General features: G+C 23.2%; 4 protein-coding genes across 8 annotated transcripts in view; 2 read left to right on the top strand and 2 right to left on the bottom strand.

The window, feature by feature from the left end:
* Positions 1-2,721, bottom strand: part of LOC112593670 (palmitoyltransferase ZDHHC16) — a 5,014-nt gene extending 2,293 nt beyond the window's left edge. Inside the window, exons 1-7 of the mRNA XM_025338175.1 lie at positions 2,711-2,721; positions 1,972-2,113; positions 1,693-1,884; positions 1,507-1,624; positions 502-683; positions 321-432; positions 72-264 (exon numbers count right to left, since the gene is read on the bottom strand). Coding sequence (XP_025193960.1) covers positions 72-264; positions 321-432; positions 502-683; positions 1,507-1,624; positions 1,693-1,884; positions 1,972-2,113; positions 2,711-2,721 — 950 coding nt within the window. The remainder of the gene's footprint in view (positions 1-71; positions 265-320; positions 433-501; positions 684-1,506; positions 1,625-1,692; positions 1,885-1,971; positions 2,114-2,710) is intronic.
* Positions 2,659-5,361, top strand: LOC112593620 (major facilitator superfamily domain-containing protein 10-like). The gene is made up of 9 exons (XM_025338104.1): positions 2,659-3,271; positions 3,334-3,437; positions 3,507-3,665; positions 4,014-4,196; positions 4,271-4,379; positions 4,477-4,697; positions 4,768-4,858; positions 4,925-5,062; positions 5,136-5,361. Exons 1-9 carry the CDS (start codon positions 3,049-3,051, stop codon positions 5,243-5,245), a joined length of 1,338 nt encoding a protein of 445 aa, XP_025193889.1. The 5' UTR covers positions 2,659-3,048; the 3' UTR covers positions 5,246-5,361.
* A 2,149-nt stretch (positions 5,362-7,510) lies between these two features.
* LOC112593638 (phospholipase DDHD2-like) lies at positions 7,511-17,554 on the bottom strand. 5 transcript variants are annotated; one of them, XM_025338134.1, is made up of 14 exons: positions 17,456-17,554; positions 11,864-12,103; positions 11,604-11,728; positions 11,408-11,534; positions 11,147-11,337; positions 10,902-11,078; positions 10,688-10,835; positions 10,148-10,386; positions 9,915-10,082; positions 9,598-9,757; positions 9,325-9,519; positions 9,122-9,267; positions 8,562-8,758; positions 7,511-7,888 (listed from the first exon to the last, which is right to left on the bottom strand). In XM_025338134.1, the coding sequence occupies exons 1-14, from the start codon at positions 17,538-17,540 to the stop codon at positions 7,678-7,680; spliced, it is 2,409 nt and encodes an 802-aa protein (XP_025193919.1). In that variant the 5' UTR covers positions 17,541-17,554; the 3' UTR covers positions 7,511-7,677. The 5 variants fall into 5 exon arrangements, with proteins under 5 accessions (XP_025193919.1, XP_025193923.1, XP_025193922.1 ...); XM_025338138.1 differs by lacking the exon at positions 17,456-17,554 and adding an exon at positions 16,353-16,379; XM_025338137.1 differs by lacking the exon at positions 17,456-17,554 and adding an exon at positions 15,817-15,860.
* On the top strand, positions 12,134-17,438 carry LOC112593639. The gene is made up of 8 exons (XM_025338140.1): positions 12,134-12,476; positions 13,535-13,740; positions 13,806-13,929; positions 15,935-16,145; positions 16,342-16,489; positions 16,574-16,700; positions 16,900-17,076; positions 17,287-17,438. The coding sequence occupies exons 1-8, from the start codon at positions 12,293-12,295 to the stop codon at positions 17,418-17,420; spliced, it is 1,311 nt and encodes a 436-aa protein (XP_025193925.1). The 5' UTR covers positions 12,134-12,292; the 3' UTR covers positions 17,421-17,438.
* Positions 17,555-18,340: the final 786 nt, after the last annotated feature.

An 18,340-nucleotide genomic window follows, 5' to 3' on the forward strand; every position in this document is an offset into this window, starting at 1 on the left:
TATACTATATCATCATAACTTTAGCATTTATATAATTTTTAAATTAAAATTCAAATATTGTTTAAATTTACCTTCCACTATGAAGTCCAAGAAAGATAATCCAATTCATTTTCATACCATAATCATAAACATTAACATATTCAAAGTTTAGTACTGACAATCTTTCTGTTTCAAATTTATTTATGTGCCCTTCAATACTTGTTTCACCATAACTTATTAATAGACCATGCCACATAGTTAAAATAGCTAATGCAATAAATACTCCTGAAATAATTTGTAGTATAAAATATAATTAATTACTCAATTTCTTTAAAAATTACCACAAGTTATAAAAGTTATAACTATAATACACCAAAATCTCCATTCTGCTACATGGTCAACTTCAATTTTGTGGTTTTCATATTCATCTTGAAGTGTTAAAACCCAATCTGTCTAGATATTGAATACAAATATTTTTAATTTATATATTATAATTAGTCTAAAAAATTAAGTTTAACTTACTTTTGGTAAAGAAGTATTAATTTTAACTGGATGCCCTACTAGATCCTCTTCTTTATAGAATACTTCTGTGAAAACTATATTAGCACCAAATGTAATCAAAAATAATGAACCTAATGTCATATACACCATGTAGAGAAAAAAGTAACGATGGTTATAAAATCCAACACAATTGTTTAACCAAGCTTTAGAATAAACTTAAGAAAAATATTTACATAATATTTCAAATATCATATACATATCTGTTATTTAAAAATTAATAATAAAAATAAGTGTTGAAAGTATCTATAATCTAAAAGATGAAAGAATTTAGAATTCAAATTAAATCATTATAATATATATTTTATACATGTATATCCAAATTAAACAGTGTAATCACAATTTTAAGTAATCCTATACATTCTAGGGAGATAACCTTATATTGAAATTAATTTTTTGATTGAATCTAGGATGACCTGAAATATTTACACATTTTGTAAAAATTTTCAAATAATTAATACTTTCAAATGTTTATACATATTTTATCTAAATGTTTAATTTATTTTTATTAACTATATTTTTAGTGTCATTAACTAAATGTATTTTTCTCATTCAATTTAATAAAATGTTGATACAAAACCTTTCACTTCTGTTAGAACAACTAGGTTTTTAATTTTATGATAAAAACCATATTGTATTTATACTTTAAATTCTTATTTCATAACTCAATAGCAATTTATTATAAGTGTATAATTATTTAAATTTAATAAAAAAACATTTGATCAACCCTAATCATGTACTAAAACTAGGTGTTACCATTAAAAACTTCTTGTTACATATTATAATACATGGGCCCAATAAGTGTTAAGAATTTAAAATTTTTATAAATTATGTATTTTATAGTATTTCCTTGATTCAACAAAAAACTTAATTTAATAAAAAGTTATTGGTCAAAATATTTAGTTTTCACACGAAATTATAATTGCACTGTATATAGTTTAAATAATTGATAATATTATATAAGGATACGACAATGATGGTCCATTTTGAGAATACATTTATTACAAATTGAACAATGGTGTGTACGAGGTGGCTTTGGATAATCACACTTTTTACAAATTACTACATCATTATATATTAAACTGTTCTGAAAATGAACAAACAATTAATATTCTTATTTATGAACTAGTTATTAAGAATAAAAACATTGTTTACTGAAGTAGGAAATCCAGGTGATGTAGTGACTCCCATATAATAATGAAATATAACATTTATTAATAACCAATTTCCAAATATTAACAAGAATACTGTTAAAAGTTTATTATTATTCCACCAATATGGTACACCAATCCAGTACGCTATTGCTACAACAAATGTTGTCAACAAAATCACTAAAATAACCATAATCTAAAAAAAATGAATTTTAATAAGATAACATTATTAGAATTACGAAAACATTTTGTTATCGTAAAAATAATATAAGTTATAACTTACTTTTCCCAAAATATTAGTATATTTATCAACAATCTTAAATAAGGGCTCTAGTAATAAATCACATGCACGTTCATAATTTAGATTTTGATTATTTACATAAGTAAGAAAATAATTTTTAAAGTGATACCATGATTTCTTAAATTTTGTCCTGAAAAATAATTCAAATTTAGAGATACATTATTCATTAATTAATGTACTAAAATAATTTTTGTTGGCAGTATTATGTTTTATTGATTAATTTAAATAAATAAAAATTATATTATAATTACTTTGTTTGCCTTAAAATATACATATTAATTATTGACTAATCAATTACAAAAATAATAAAAGCTTAAAACTGTAAATCAATGAATAAGTTTAATAAATTGCTAATTTAATGTAAATTATTGAAGTTACAATATTACTTATATATAGTTATGGTTGTAAAATATTAATTTTCAATTTTCAATTTTTAAACCATTGATTGTAAGAATTAGATAAGGGTAGATAAACATAAATCATAAATTGTTTTTAAAAACATGGATTAAAGAATACATTTATCTTATCAATCCTAAAACGCGCATTTCAACTTTTAAATAAGAATGTTGATTAAAATAATAATATTAAATTTAACTACCTATAATTTATTGAGTTATTTGAATTTTTCTTTGAAAATTTTATCGAATATTCCTTGATATATTTGTGCTTTTTTCATAATTATTGTTACTTTACTATTTTTTTTCTTATAAAAACAAAAAACATAAAATGCATTTATTAACTGATAAACAACTTTCTAGTACTAATAGGTATTAACAAAGTGAAAGTAAATATTTCATTTTATATCTAAAAACTGTAGTACTAGACTACTAGTGTGTAACCTACACAGTGTAGGTGTAATTATTGTTATGTAACAGGTGTCTGGTGCAAAGTCTATTTTTTAGTTTTTACTTTTATTTTGTCTTACCAAAATCTTAACATTATATATTACTATTATATATAAATACATCACATACTGCAATTGTATTTTGTTATATCCAATTATTCTTTCATATTAATTCTTTAATGTAATTGCAATATAAATTTTTATTTAACATCCATATGGCAACAAAAAGCTCAGAAAATGTTACTGGATATGTGGTGTTTATTTCATTATTATTTGATTTACTGGCATTTACCATGATATTGCCACTTTTTCCATCATTATTAGACTATTATAAACAAAATGACTCTGGTGGATTATATCAATGGCTGGAACAACATATAAGTGTTTTTCAAAAAATTATTGGTGTACCAGATAAGTTTAATGGAGTTTTATTTGGTGGTAAGTAATGTGATTAAATTTCAAAACATAATTTTAAACTAACACAAAAATGAATCGTATAGGTATACTAGGTTCATTGTTTTCATTTTTACAATTTGCTTCTTCGCCTATTCTTGGTGGAATAAGTGATGTTTATGGACGTAAACCAGTGATGATTATATGTTTGGTAAGTTTCATGCATTGATCTTATATTATTTTATATACTTATTTATATCTAAAATAATATTTATTTTAGGTAGGTATTTTATCTTCTTACATAATTTGGTCAAAAGCAACAACATTTTCTTTATTTGTTTGGTCTCGTATTATTGGTGGCCTCAGTAAAGGCAATGTTAGTTTATCAATGGCTATTGTTACAGATGTATATGTACCAGAAAAACGTGGAAGAGGAATGGTAAATACATTTTTTCAGTTTAAATAATTTTGTTAAAAAACTTTTTAAATTTTTTAAAATAAATATGTTTAAACTTTATTTTAAGCTATAACGATAACAACTTGGGTTACAATTATTAGTGGTTAAGTGGTTTATGTATTATAGTTTATTGTTTGCATTGTTTTATCTAAAATATTGAATAATATAATAATAAAAATAAATTAAATAAAATAATTATAGAATTGTAATTTTATATTTATACATTATTCTCATATTTTTTTTCAAAAGATATAAATATATAATTAACATAATATAAAAATTACTTGTATTATAACTTCTATTTTTTTTTTTTAATTTTTACTTTTTTAGGCAATGATTGGAATAGCATTTTCAGTGGGATTTGTATTTGGCCCTATGATAGGAGCAGCATATGCTAAATGGTCTCATGGTCAAGAAGGGGATTGGTTTGTTCAACCTGCTTTACTCGCAGTTGTTTTAACTATTATTAATATAATATTTATAACATTTGTATTTAAAGAATCACTTCCAAAAGTAATGAATATATTTTTTTTTAAATATTAATTTAAAATTGTATGCTGAGATTTTTGTTTATTCTATTATTCTAGAAAAATAGAGCTTCTTCGGTTGCTGGAAAATTATCAGAAGCATTTACTTACATTAATGTAATAGATTTATTCAAATTTAAACTTTTAAATGGTGTTGTTCCATCTGAAGGTAATAATTATTAACTTAATTCTTTCATCAATAACCAATTATACACACACACATACACATATATATTTATATTTTTTTTTTGTTTTTTAATTTTTAGATATTAAGAAGTTACGTACTTTGGGTACTGTCTATTTTATATATTTATTCTTATATTCTGGCTTAGAATTTACACTAACATTTTTGACACATAACAAATTTGGATATACTTCAATGCAACAAGGTTGGATGTTTTTTGGTATTGGTATTACCATGGCTATTTTACAGGGTGGATGGGTTCGAAGAATACCTCCAACACACACAGCTAAAACTGCCACCTTGGTAAAAAATTTTAATTTTAATTTAACTAGAAATATTAAATGCTTTTAAAATGTATTGTTTATTATTGTAGGGACTTTTACTCATAGTTCCATCGTTCATATGTGTTGGAATGGCTGAATCTCCTCCTCTTTTAATTTTTGGTTTATTTCTTTATGCTGTTTGTAAGAAATAACTTATATTTCTTAAGATTATTTAACTTTTTAATAAATTATATTTTTTTTTTTTAGCTACTTCTATTGTTGTTCCGTGTATGACTACATTAGCTTCACATTTTGGATCTAATGCTCATAAAGGCAAAGCTATGGGTACATTCCGTTCTTTAGGCGCTTTAGCTAGAGCTGTAGGACCAGTTTTTGCTTCAATATGTTAGTTTTTATAATTTTTAAGTATTTTTTAATTTGAATTGTAATTAATTATATTTATTTGTTTGTATTTTAGTATATTGGTCAGTTGGTCCAAGGATTACATATTGCATTGGAGGCATTTTATTATTGCAACCCTGGTTTTTGTTAAGGAAAACATTAAAGAACACTAAAGAAAAAATATGATTTACATTTTTGTTATATTATTGTTTTTATATTATTTTAAGTAAATTTATTTATGTATTTATATATGTTGTGACATATGTGCAAATCATGGCTATATTAATATTATTCTCATTTTGGAAATATTAATTGTTAATGAAAAAATTGATTATAAATATTTAAAATTGTCATCAAAAATGAATATATTATTAATTTTATAGTTAATAAATATTTGTTATTGAACCAAAGACTATTGTGGCATATATAAATAAAAATTATCGAAAATTGTTGAATTAAATCTGTTTAATTTTAGTCACTTGGTTTTAAAGATAATATTGAATTAAATAGTTATATTTTTATAATATCTTTTGAAATATTTGATATTTTCTACTATTTAATTAATAATATAAACATTAAAATAAAAAATCACAAAATTTAAATAATAAAATTGTTTTCTCAATTTTTTTTTTTTTCATGTTGATACTTACAACGAGAAAAAAAGCTCTAATATTTATAAAAACTTCTAATTTTTTATTTTAAAATCCAGGAGTTAGCAACATCAGCCGACCTCTTAACACATTAGTGACTGAGGTCAATAACAGCGTTACACCAAGCCACAAATTACTTAGGTAGGTAGTAGCCAGTAGGTACATTATAAATAACGATACGTTTTTTATTTTGTTTTTATTTAATAATATTATTCATGGGAAATTTAATTTTTCTACCCGCAATAATTTTTTTGATTCATAATTAAAATATTATTTAAATTTAGGTATTATAAATCTATTTTTACTGTTTTACGGAAACTAATCACTGAAAGAAGACATTATTAAATTGTGTTTCAAATAAATTGATAATACAGTCAACTCGCGATATAACGAATTTCAAGGGACCGAGAAAAAAATTCGTTTTATCGAAAGTTCTTTACATCGGAATTTGTTATATCAAGATAACCTATTACATTTCTTATCACTAGATTTTAAGAAAAATTCAAAATTTAAATCAATAAAAACAATAAGGTACATATTTATTTTATAATTTTATTTCATATTGCATCCATATGTATAAAATACCTACATAAGTCATATAAGTATGTATTTATTGCTTAATTTCATTATAAATATGTAATAATATTGCTAAAAAAAATATGTTATAAATGTTGTAATAACAATATTGCTTTTCATATAATAATATTGCTGTGCATTACACTTAGGTACGCATTTATTATTTTTAAAATAGCAACATATTTATTTTTATATATTTTTTATAGGGTTTTATACTAGAGACATGTCTTAATTAAAATTAAATATTCGTATTAGCAAGTTCCAAACTTGTAAAAATTCGTTACATCGTGATAGTTTTGATCAAAAAAGCTTCGCTATATCGAGAGGACCAAAATATATTACGTTTTTTCGTTATATCGCGATATTTTCAAGGGACCGCTAATTTCATTCCTTGTATCGAGATTTTCGTTATATCGCAAGTTGACTGTATTATAATTTATTATTATAACAAAATAATAAATGCAATATTTTTGGAAAAAAATATAACAACCTACTATAACATTAAAAGTAAGATAAACGAATTTAATAAATATATTAAGAAAACATTACTTTGAGAGATAGTTTCTGGCACTTTTACTTGATAGTTTTTTGTATACCTACAACGATATAATACCATTAAATTCAAATTTAACGTTCCTATAAATTATAACAATGACCCATTCAGCATTTAATGTATAATAAAACGGTATTTATTAATCCACCTTTTTTTTTTTCAGCCTATTTATTTTATTTTATTATTTAGTATTTACCTGTTGATAGAATTGTGTGGCACGTGATTTTTTTCAGATAAAAAATGCATTTATTTACTTGATAAGAAAATTACTTTTTACTATTTTTCGCAAAATATTCTTATAATTAAGTATATTGTTAATAGAATAGAATAGATATAAGTTAGTAAATAGTTTTAAAAAATAAAAAAAAATGTTGGCTAAGTAAGTTAGGTATATGAATTATGATATCTAATAAATATAATAATATATAATATACATATCTAATATCTATATGAATTTAAATATTGATTTATCAAAACATAATGTAAATATTTATTTATAGAAAGTAAAATGTAAATAAATTTCTTATCAGCAGGCCAGATTAAATGTGTTCTTGGCCACCATTTGATGTCCCCTGTATAACATAATAATTTAGAGAGTGATTTAAAAAAAATAAAATTTATTAAAACAATACAATTATTTTTTAAATATTTTTATTTAACAAATTTATGCATTTTTAATATTGCCTCATAGATCATAGTTTAAATAAATGTAATAAACTAATAAACATTAAATATCACAGTTTCACAGTAAAGAAAATGTCTTTCAATTAATCTAAATTTTACACGAAATAACATTTTTACAACTATTTTATAGATTATTTTTTCAATAACTGTTAAAATTAACACTTATCATCATAAAGTGATGACAATGAGCCAAAAGACATGTTAAATCCTGGTGGTTCCTCGAATTGCATACTAGTTGGATAATTAGAATTGTCACTATCATGAATATCAAATGGAAGTATTGCATGTTGAATTTGATTATCAGGCGATACTCCCTGTATTGAATAAATTTCTTTCAAGACTAACAAAATAGTGTCTTCAGATTCCCTACAAAAATAAAAACATAAAATAATTAATCTTTTAAATAAATAATGAGTACAATGAACTTAAAAAAAATTAAAAAAAACAATGACTTTATAAAATTCCACTTAGTTGCATCAAACTAATACTTTTATTTGAGATCAAATTTAATTATTTAAATATAGCACTCTCGGAATTGATAAATAAATAAGATATAAATTATGCCTAATGGATCATTTAGACCAGTGATTATCAACCAGTTGTCACAGACCAGTAGGGTTTTATGAACTGGTTTTGGATGTGCTGAGAAATTATTGAAAAATTAATAATTTATACATAATATAGTATGAAGGGTGATCAGAGATTTAAATCACCCACAAGTGCGGTTAACAAAAAAAAAGTTGAGAACCACTGATTTAGATCCATAATAAAAAACTCTGAAAACACTTCATTTTCAATATTTTTCCATTGATGGAAAAGGGTTAAAAATAAGAATGTTCACTTTAAAGTTTAAACACTTAGCCATAGTGAAACAACATGCTAACACATAAACTGCATGTTGTTTATTTAAACTTTGAAAAATACTATATTGAACTGTATAATAATAATTTAAACATGTTTACATTTTTGTAATTAAAATATAATTAATTTATCAAATATATATATATATGCTTAATTAATTTGTAAAATATTTACATACCAATAACATAAATGACTGCCTACAGCAAATAAATATTCATTAAAACTTTCAATTGGTGCTTCTTGTAAAACAAAATCAACTCTATTTCCTTTATTTAGAATACCAGGTTTAATATTTTGGTATTCAGAAGTTCTCTGAAACGTACTTGAGTTACTTGTAGAATCTGCTTGTTGAGTAAGTGATTTTTTATCTAATTTCTAATAAAAATAGTAATATTTTTAATAATTAAATATTATAAATCAAATATACAATATCAGACCTTGATTGAAAATACATAAAACAATGATAAATAATCTTAATGCTAAGTATAAATGTTAATTTGTATATTTAATTATAATTTATAAGCAATTGTTTTTTTAAACTTTAAATTTTAAGTTAAAAGATATCTTTAAGTATTTAAGCTCTATTTTAAATTTTTAAATATTTAAAAGCAATCGAGTATTAAAATAAAAAATATTAAATAAAATAAAATAAGATAAAGTTCGTGTAATATTAGTATAATAAAACTGTATACATCATAAAATCAAAATTAATATTAATCGGATAATGAATATACTTACTATCCTAGAGTCATATTCCATTGAACGATTTGAAGTTCCTTTAGAAAACATAGCCAACTGATAAACTGTATTCCACGTATTTTTCACAGAATTTACAAGATGTGTTTTTAAAGCAGCTCCCACATGTGCCATAGTATCTTTTAGTTCTAAATATATAAGATGTTATAATATAAATATACCATAATACTTTTATATTTAATTACCTAAATGCATCCTTTTACGCCCTTTGTGATGTGGTACTTGGAAAGGAGGTATATTTTCAAAAGCAGTATTAATTAATGGCTCAATACGGTAAGCTACTGGATCATATGGGTGAAAAATATTTAGAAATCCTGGGCAAGTAGGAAATTTAAAATTTTCTCCTAAACTTTCAATACCTCGTACTGTTACAAACATACCTGAATTATGCAATAAATTATTTAAAACAAAATCAGTAATAAGTTAGTTATGGAGTACTTAAATGCTAAACAATTTACCAATAGGTGAACCAAAACCAAAAAAGTAATCGAGTTGAAATTTTAGCTGTGGATATGTGATATATGGTTGTCCAGTACCCGCTTTTCCTAATGTTACATATGATGTACCACGACTTAATTTAGTTTTTTGCTCATGAACAACTGATGCCACAGATGATTCCTATTAATTATTATAATAAAATAAAATATAGGTTGTAAATTATTTAAAAATATATTATACTTTATGCTGTATTTAATATTAAATAATATATGTGTATTGATTTTACAATAATACGTTTTTATTTATTTTACGTCCAATAGTTATATTTCACACTTACAGTTTGTTTTGCTGGACTTGGTGGTTGCTGATTACAAAGTAAATCAAATGAAATTAAAGATCCAAGACTGTGACCACCTATTGAAACATGTCCATTAAAATTTGGATTTCTTAATAGATACTGACTATACATTCGATTCATTTCATTTCCAACAGCATTTATTATGGTCTGAAATTATAAACTTGTACATAAATACAACAATTTTTATTATTTTTTTTTTTCAAATAAATCACTTGACAAAATGTGGGACTTGTATAAAACAAAACATCCAATATAGTGTCATTGCTAAAGTTCCTGAGACGTGGGATTGATGGTAATGTAATTCTTTTGAGTTTACAATCAATATCTTCACTATGCAAAGCTAAATGCCAAGAAACTGGTAATACTTCAATTCTACCAATTTTTTCTGATTGACATGATGTTTTAAAATGTGACTGTGTTAACTGAAGAGCTAAACTTCGAAAATCGTCCACTAAAAAATTAATATACAATTAAAGAATATAAATTATCAATGTATGAATATGTAAATTTTTTTAAAAGTTTCTAAAGCCGGTCCAGATGGAGGTAACTTTTTTCACAAAGCATAGCTTTTGTAGGTTTTTTTTGATCTAGACCACTTGCCTTCCAGATATAAAATGCTATAATTTGGTATCCAAAAATGACGCAGCAATTTTTGCCTCTATTAGGACTCAGCTTAAAATTGTAGTTTCTAGTTTAGTTTACTATTCAGGTTTAATTAATGGTATGTTTCTTTTATGAGAAATATGACATACCAACTTCATAAATTGGTCTCATTTTTAAATCACAGTAGGACCCAATTCCGTGTACAATAAATAATAAATGATCTACTTTTGATGGTTCATCACTAGGAATAACAAATTCTTCAAACCCTCGTTTGACTATGCATTGTTTTAATGAAGACTGTAAATTATTTTTCAATAAACAGTATTCTAAAACTATTGTTTTAAATTATATTAACTATCTTACTATATTTGCTGCTTGATCCATTTGATAACTTTGAGTTTCTTCGCTATTGCTTAAAAGTGTTATAGATACTCCATTATGTATTATAGCTGTAGGACTATGAAAAACTACTTCTTCGTAATTACCAACTGGAACTCTACGTCCCCATTCATTACTTTCCCAAGCGATTTTGTATTCTTCCTAAGTATAAATATGAATAAGTTATTTTGTTAATATCATATTTACAAGAAGTGATAATGTAACATTACCTCTAAAAGAGTAGCTGTGGCTTCATCATAAGGAATAAAATTAGATCCATTGCTATTACGAAGGAACCAAGAACAACGTCGAACATTAGTTGTGTTATCAGACCAATAAACTGGTTTACGAATTCTTTGATTCAAGTAAACATCAAATCGGCTACCATCTGTTGCTATAACTGATTCATTACATTGATCATCTAAAATAAATTTAACATAAAAACGATTTAAAATATTTGAATTTAAATAATATATTGAGTACATTCTTACTTAAAATAAAAGCTTGTTCAATTGCATCAGAATCTTTTTGACTAAATGGAACCCATTTATTTTTAACAGCATATTTGCAATAGAACCAATGCCATTTTATAGGTTCGTAAGTATATAATAATAAATCCTGTAAAAATTATACTTTCAACACTATTATTTATTAAATTTACAGTAATTATATTTGTCGATATTTTACTTCTGATGTATTTTCTGGAGCACTCTTGGTTTTAAATGGTTTATTTAAAACCATATTAGATGTTTCTATAACTGTTGAATAATTTTGGTTGTTTAAAACATTACTAGTTAATGGTTCAGCATTATCTGTCAACATAGTTAAATTGATACAAAAATGTTGAATATATTTCTAAATATTAAAATAAATTTTAAACTATAAAAACCATAGAATTTTAATTTATTATTTTTAATATAAATGTATAATAATAATAATGTAATAACCTATATGTGGTGTAATGATGTTATGTTGAATATTTCCCAATGTTTTCTTTGGTGGTACAATATGAGAATTATATTCATCGAGATTAGAAAATCCAGAATTACTATTTAGATGTTGTTTAAGTTGTTCACCTGCAGTTCTTAAACATTGGGATTGGGATTCTTCCAAATTCACTTCACTAATACCTTGTTGTAATAGAGAAAAAGTTAAAGATTCTTGGAATTGGTTAGTAGTATTCTTATCTAAAATCAAACAAAAATATTTGGTTTCTTCTTATGAGGAAAGATACATATTAGATATAGCTCATCGGAAACCTATCCTTCACAGATAAATATTTGAAACAGATAAAAATTAATAGAAGTATATAAGCAAAAAATAAGTCTAAATATTCTTCAATAGCCATTGGTTCTGTACTATACTACTATATCATAATGGATTTACTGAATTTGTTCTTACTATATTGTACAGTTCCATGTATAATTGCTAATAATATAAAAATCTTAACGGATTGGAAAAAATCAACTTTGCAATGTATGAATAACTTTTTTGAAAATTCAGGATTTTTGACAACAGATGATACTTTGGTGACTATATTTGGACTAGATGAAAAAGAAGGTATGTATATTCTAGATTAAGCTCTATTTAAAAGCGTTAAATTAAATTTAAAAATATGATACAAAATAATTGTTTTTATTTAATTATAAAAATAGATAAGAATAATAGGAACTAATAAGTTCCAAGATTTGGGACTTATGGTAACTGCATATTAATATTGGATATAGTAAATCACAACAGAAAAAATCTATAAATAAAAATCCCGAAACCATATAATATTTAAAATTATTCAGGAGAGTATTTCAAAAAGTGTTATGATATTATTCATTACTCAATACCTATACTTTTTAACATTTTTCAAACTATATTAAAAACAAGATTGTTATATTTTAAGAATTATGAATCTATAATTATAACTTTTTTAGATGGGGGTAATTTTAAACTCCATGGACATTCCTAAACACAACATAGTACTATCATGATAAAGAAATTAATCATTGTATTTTACATAATTTGGAGGTTTTTAAAAGTTAAACTGTAAGGTATAAAATATTTTATTTAAGAAACAATTTATTTTTATATATTTGTTTATGTCATTCATATATAAATTGACAAAAAATAAATCATTTAAAATTTTTATTTATTTACCTAATTGGTTCACAGGGGTATAACTTAAAAAATATCTTTTTAATACATTTTTATTTATTTTTTTTAAATATTATATGGTAATCAGTTCCATAGGAAAATATTTATTATTTGAATAATACATATACTGAGAGGCCTAAAAAGAAACAAATTAAGAAAATAATTGTCATTATCAAGAATTAAAAATGCAATATTGATATAATCATGTTAAAAAAAAAAATTATAATAAAAAGATTTAAACTTTAAAGTTTGAATTACGTCTACATAATATATTATATATTACTTTGGTTTTTTTTGTGTAAATGAGTCATTGTTTATTTTTTATGACATAACAATATCCTGTGAACCTGTACATTACTTCTTATCTAGCAAAATGTGTTAGTTTAATAACTAATACGTTATCAAAAACTTCCTGGATATATTTTACGAAGTATAAAATTGTTATACTCAATAGTCACGTTTCCTGTTTACAGATAATGTGGTTCATAATATAGTTCTGAGAAATTTTAACGAACTGATGTCTCAGTACCATAAAACTGATAATCTATTACAAGAGCAAAGTCAAAAGTATTATTCTAAATTAATAGACACTCTGAATCATTTAAAGAATCAATTTTTATTGTTTGGTGAAAAATCAATGTTTAATAATGAAGACTTTTTTCTACAAAACCATACTAATGTAGCTTCAGAATATTACAATGGTAAATGCTAAACTGAACCAATACTAATAAATATTTATTTCAGGTAGAAATAGTATGGTGTAAAGATGGTAAATGTGAAAATTGTAAAGAAAAAATGCCTAAACCATTAGCAATTGTGAATCAAGTTTCAGAAATTAAAACCATTGATGAACAAAATCAACAAAAAAGTAATTTAAACTAATATAAAATATTATTATTAAATTTAAAAATAGAGAAATTATAAAACGCTTTATACTTGAAAGTATTGAAATTAGATAACATAATAAGTATATTAATTAATCATTATTATAAGTGATTCTAGTTTGCTATATACATTAATCTGCTATCTCAAAAAAAAAAAAAAAACAACACAAATTATTGACCTTTAAAATGCGATAACTGTTATGTAAGATTTAATGTGTTATCATTTCACAGTTAATTTAAAATACAAAGGATTAATATTTTTTTTTTAATTCAGTTTATTATTGATTTTTAAAAAATAGTGCATACAAATATTCAGTAATGCATTTAAAATATATTAAAATACATTTTTTCATAATTCCATAAAAATAAGAATAAAATAATTTTTTTAATTATTTTAAGTATCCTTAAAATTCAGTTTTACGACTAAACTAGATCGTTTTTATGCTGAAAATTATAAAATGTCTTTGATTATAATCATTAACTACAACTATAGATACAATTTTAGACAATGGAAATCTGGTTACTTAAGTCAAATAAATATTACATACCTTATATTTAATAAGGAATATGAAGTTGAAAATATAATGGTAGACTGATATAACTGATATATACAATATATCTTAAATAACATATATTAATAAGCATGTATTTTGATAATATTTTTATCACGTGTGATTAGTTACGGAAATATGATGGTTAATGATGTAAAAGACAATAACCTTGAGCAAAATTCACTTTTGCAATTTCATAAAATAATGTTACCTACCATGAAAGAAATTAATAGGTAAACAATTAAATATTAATAATTTCTACAATCTACATATTACTTGAAGGTAAACATTGGTACTTCTAAATTTTACGTAATAACTTATAAATTACATACACAAACATTAAATTATAAAAAATATTTGATATAGTATACCTACTTGTTATGCCCGATTTTATTTTTCATAAATTATATTACCAGATGATTATTACACAGTTTTCTCTCATTTTATTAAAAAAATATTAACGTTTTAAAAAATATTCATTTTACATAATTTAAAACCATTAAAAAAAACATTTTTTGGTCTTTTAATATTTTGAATAACAGTATACATTTAATATTCTGAGTAGAGCAATTAAATTATACATTTTACAACAATATTTTTTTATTTTTTTTTTTTTTTTTTGAGTATCTGTTTCATCTTTTGGATCAGTAAAAGCTTTAATATCTTAAATGTTAAAGAAAGTGATTCTAGTGAAAATACAAAAATATTTAAATAAAAACTATGTTTAATAAAATCAATTTTTTTATTGTAATTAAAAAACAAATTACCATACACAGCCTATATTGATAGAATTTTTTTAGGAGTGTTTAGTTTTACATTTAATATATTTGATTGTTAATTTTGAGGGTGGTTTTTGGTAGCAAATTAAAAGTAGTTGGTACTTAAGGGGGTCAAAAGAACAAAATTCAAAACAACTAAAAGAAATATTTATTTTGGGACTATTATTTTTAAAATTATATAATTCTAAAAATTAATTTTTTCAAGAAGATATACCCAATGAATTTTTTTATCTTACTAATGCAAACCGTATTAAAATGTACATTCAGCAGTTCTAATTTTTTTTTTTTTTTTGTTAGATTTTATACTAGAGTAAATTGACCTACTATCAACCTTACTTAATAGGAATTACATTCCATGTTATTTTATTGAATTTTACAATTTTTTAATTTTTCAACGAGTTATGAATAATTTTAAATATTAATATTTAACATATTCAATTATCTTTTAAAAATTAACATATCATAAAAATCCAACAAGAGAATATAGACAATGTTCTAAAATTTAAAATGATAATAGGTCAATTCACTATAATAAACTTACCAAGAAACAGCTCAAAATTGGAACTGCTTACACAAATTGTTGTATGTTATACGTTAGTAAGAGAAGTTAGATGGTGGCAATATTAATATCCTATGTTATTAATTATCATATTTTGTAGATAAAGCTTCTGATAAATCATGGTCAGATGAAATGATGGATGGAGGTAAAAGTTTTAGATTAGAACTATCTCCTTATTCTATTTTAACAGGAGTGTCAGGAGAAACAGTTAAGTTATATTTTAGAATCATTCATAAAAGTTGGATACCTTTAGAATATAACTTTCATTGTTATGATCAAATGGGTCTTATAAAATCAGTTTTACCTACAAGGTAAGTGATAAATGTATAATATCATACTATAATAATTGATATAATAATATTAATGTAAAATACTAAATTAATGTTGGATACTAGAATTTCAATGATTTTCAATGAATTTTAATGACCAAAATGTCCATTAATTTTAATAATAATAACAAATTATCCTTTATTTATAATACACCAATAATATATGTTAATACTTTAGTGTAATACTACCTCCAAATAGTCCACCATTTGATGTGATGGTAATTTTAGAGGTAATGGGACCAGAAGGATCAACTGACCAAATTACATTTTCTGTTCTTCAACCAGAATTTGAAACCATAAAAATTGATTTTTACATCGGAAAACTAGTAAGATCTAATAAAAATATAAATATAATATATATTTATATAAATTTGCATTAACTGATGAATAATTAATATAAACATTTTCAGACAGGAGATACTACACGTCCTACAATCGATTATATATTTAATGGGGATTGTCGTTTTGCAGATACTCCACATACTTGTGCATCAGAAAAATGGAATATTGAAGTAACTATTCAAGATGAACATTCAGGTGATAATTAAAAATAATCAAGAAATTTGAATTTTATATAATATTTTATAATTCATTAATGAATAAGGTTTTTTTTTTACTATTAAAAAAGTAAAAAAAAAAATTTCATATTACACAGCTAAACTAAATTCATGATAGATTTTAGAATAGAACGATGGATACTGTATTTATTTTTTAAATTAGACTGTTTTTATTTTAGGGTTAGCTATGATATCATCAATACCAAATAATATACGGTTTCGTAATGAGTTTAATATTGGGACCAAATTACCAGTAGTTATATATTACACAGCAACATGTTGTTTTCCAAAATTTGAAATCATTGCTGTAGACCTACGAGGCAATACACAGAAAAAAACAATAGATGCAGAAAAACGTAAGTATAATAATACTAAGTACATAAACTCAACACTTATTAGTAGCTACTGATATTAACTTTAAAAGCTAGAAATTATTTATAACTAAGTGGTTCAGTTTTTTTTGAGTCTAAATTCTCTAGAGCAGATGTTTAAAATTTTACTCTGTAAAATTTACTTTTATCTGTACAGTACAATTTGAATACCATGAATTACATTTTATGTTACAGAATACTTAAATATTGCAGAAATTGCATTAATAGTTCTATCAGCAATAGTTTTATTACTTCTTATTATATTTTTAATTTGGAGTATTATAAGATGTCAACGAAGAAAAAGCAGTCGTGATTTTTTATCAAGATAAATACCTATTAATAATTAGGCTTGTAAAATACTTACCTGTAGTATTAATTTGTGGATGTAAGTTTTCATTTATAACATTACTGGATGAAATATCATCTTTATTTTCATTTATGTCAGACATTTTCAAATTTCTGGTATTATATTCATTTAATTCAAATTCTACACACAATAAAAACTTTGTAATTCAAATTTGAACTAAACCATAAATTAAAAGTATAATTAAGATACACTGCAAGAAATAAGCATAGAAATAATTAAATATGTTTCCGAAGAAAATTAAGTACAAAATAATGTTTTTATACTTCTTAAGTAGTTAAGATTCTATATAGTTAATAATAAGTACGTCATTACTAATGATTAATGACGAATGAATTATGTATAATTTAATAATGATAAATGTATTAATACTATTAATATTATTATTAATGTGATTACTGATTACGAATTGAAAACATACAAATGAATAATGATAACAATAAACACAACGTAATCCATGGGAATACGCGATTATAGTTGCAATATTTATTTTTTACAGCATCCTGCGATACCTTGAATTTCTCTTATCTTCAATAACATAAAATTATTAGTTAATTTTGTTATTACTTTTTATCATAATATCATGGACTTTTAAGCTTTAAAGTCGTCTATGAATTTTATTCATATGATTTAGACGATTCATTGAATATCATAAATGCATAATACTAGTATCTAATACCTCGCCCAAAGAAAGTTAAATTACTTAGAAGACTAGAGACATTGTTTAAAAATTATCTCTAAACAATAACATATGCCTAAGGGCTAAGCTCTTCTGAGAAAATATTCTATACTATCTATCACAGAATTAATTTTGTGATGTAATTACTTAAGTAGATATGTTTATTTTAAAATTTATAGATTGTAATCTTAGTGATCATACTCACG

This window comes from Melanaphis sacchari, unplaced genomic scaffold, assembly GCF_002803265.2.
Source record: "Melanaphis sacchari strain LSU unplaced genomic scaffold, SCAv2.0 Contig20_pilon_pilon, whole genome shotgun sequence".
Classification (NCBI taxonomy): Eukaryota; Metazoa; Arthropoda; class Insecta; order Hemiptera; family Aphididae; genus Melanaphis; species Melanaphis sacchari.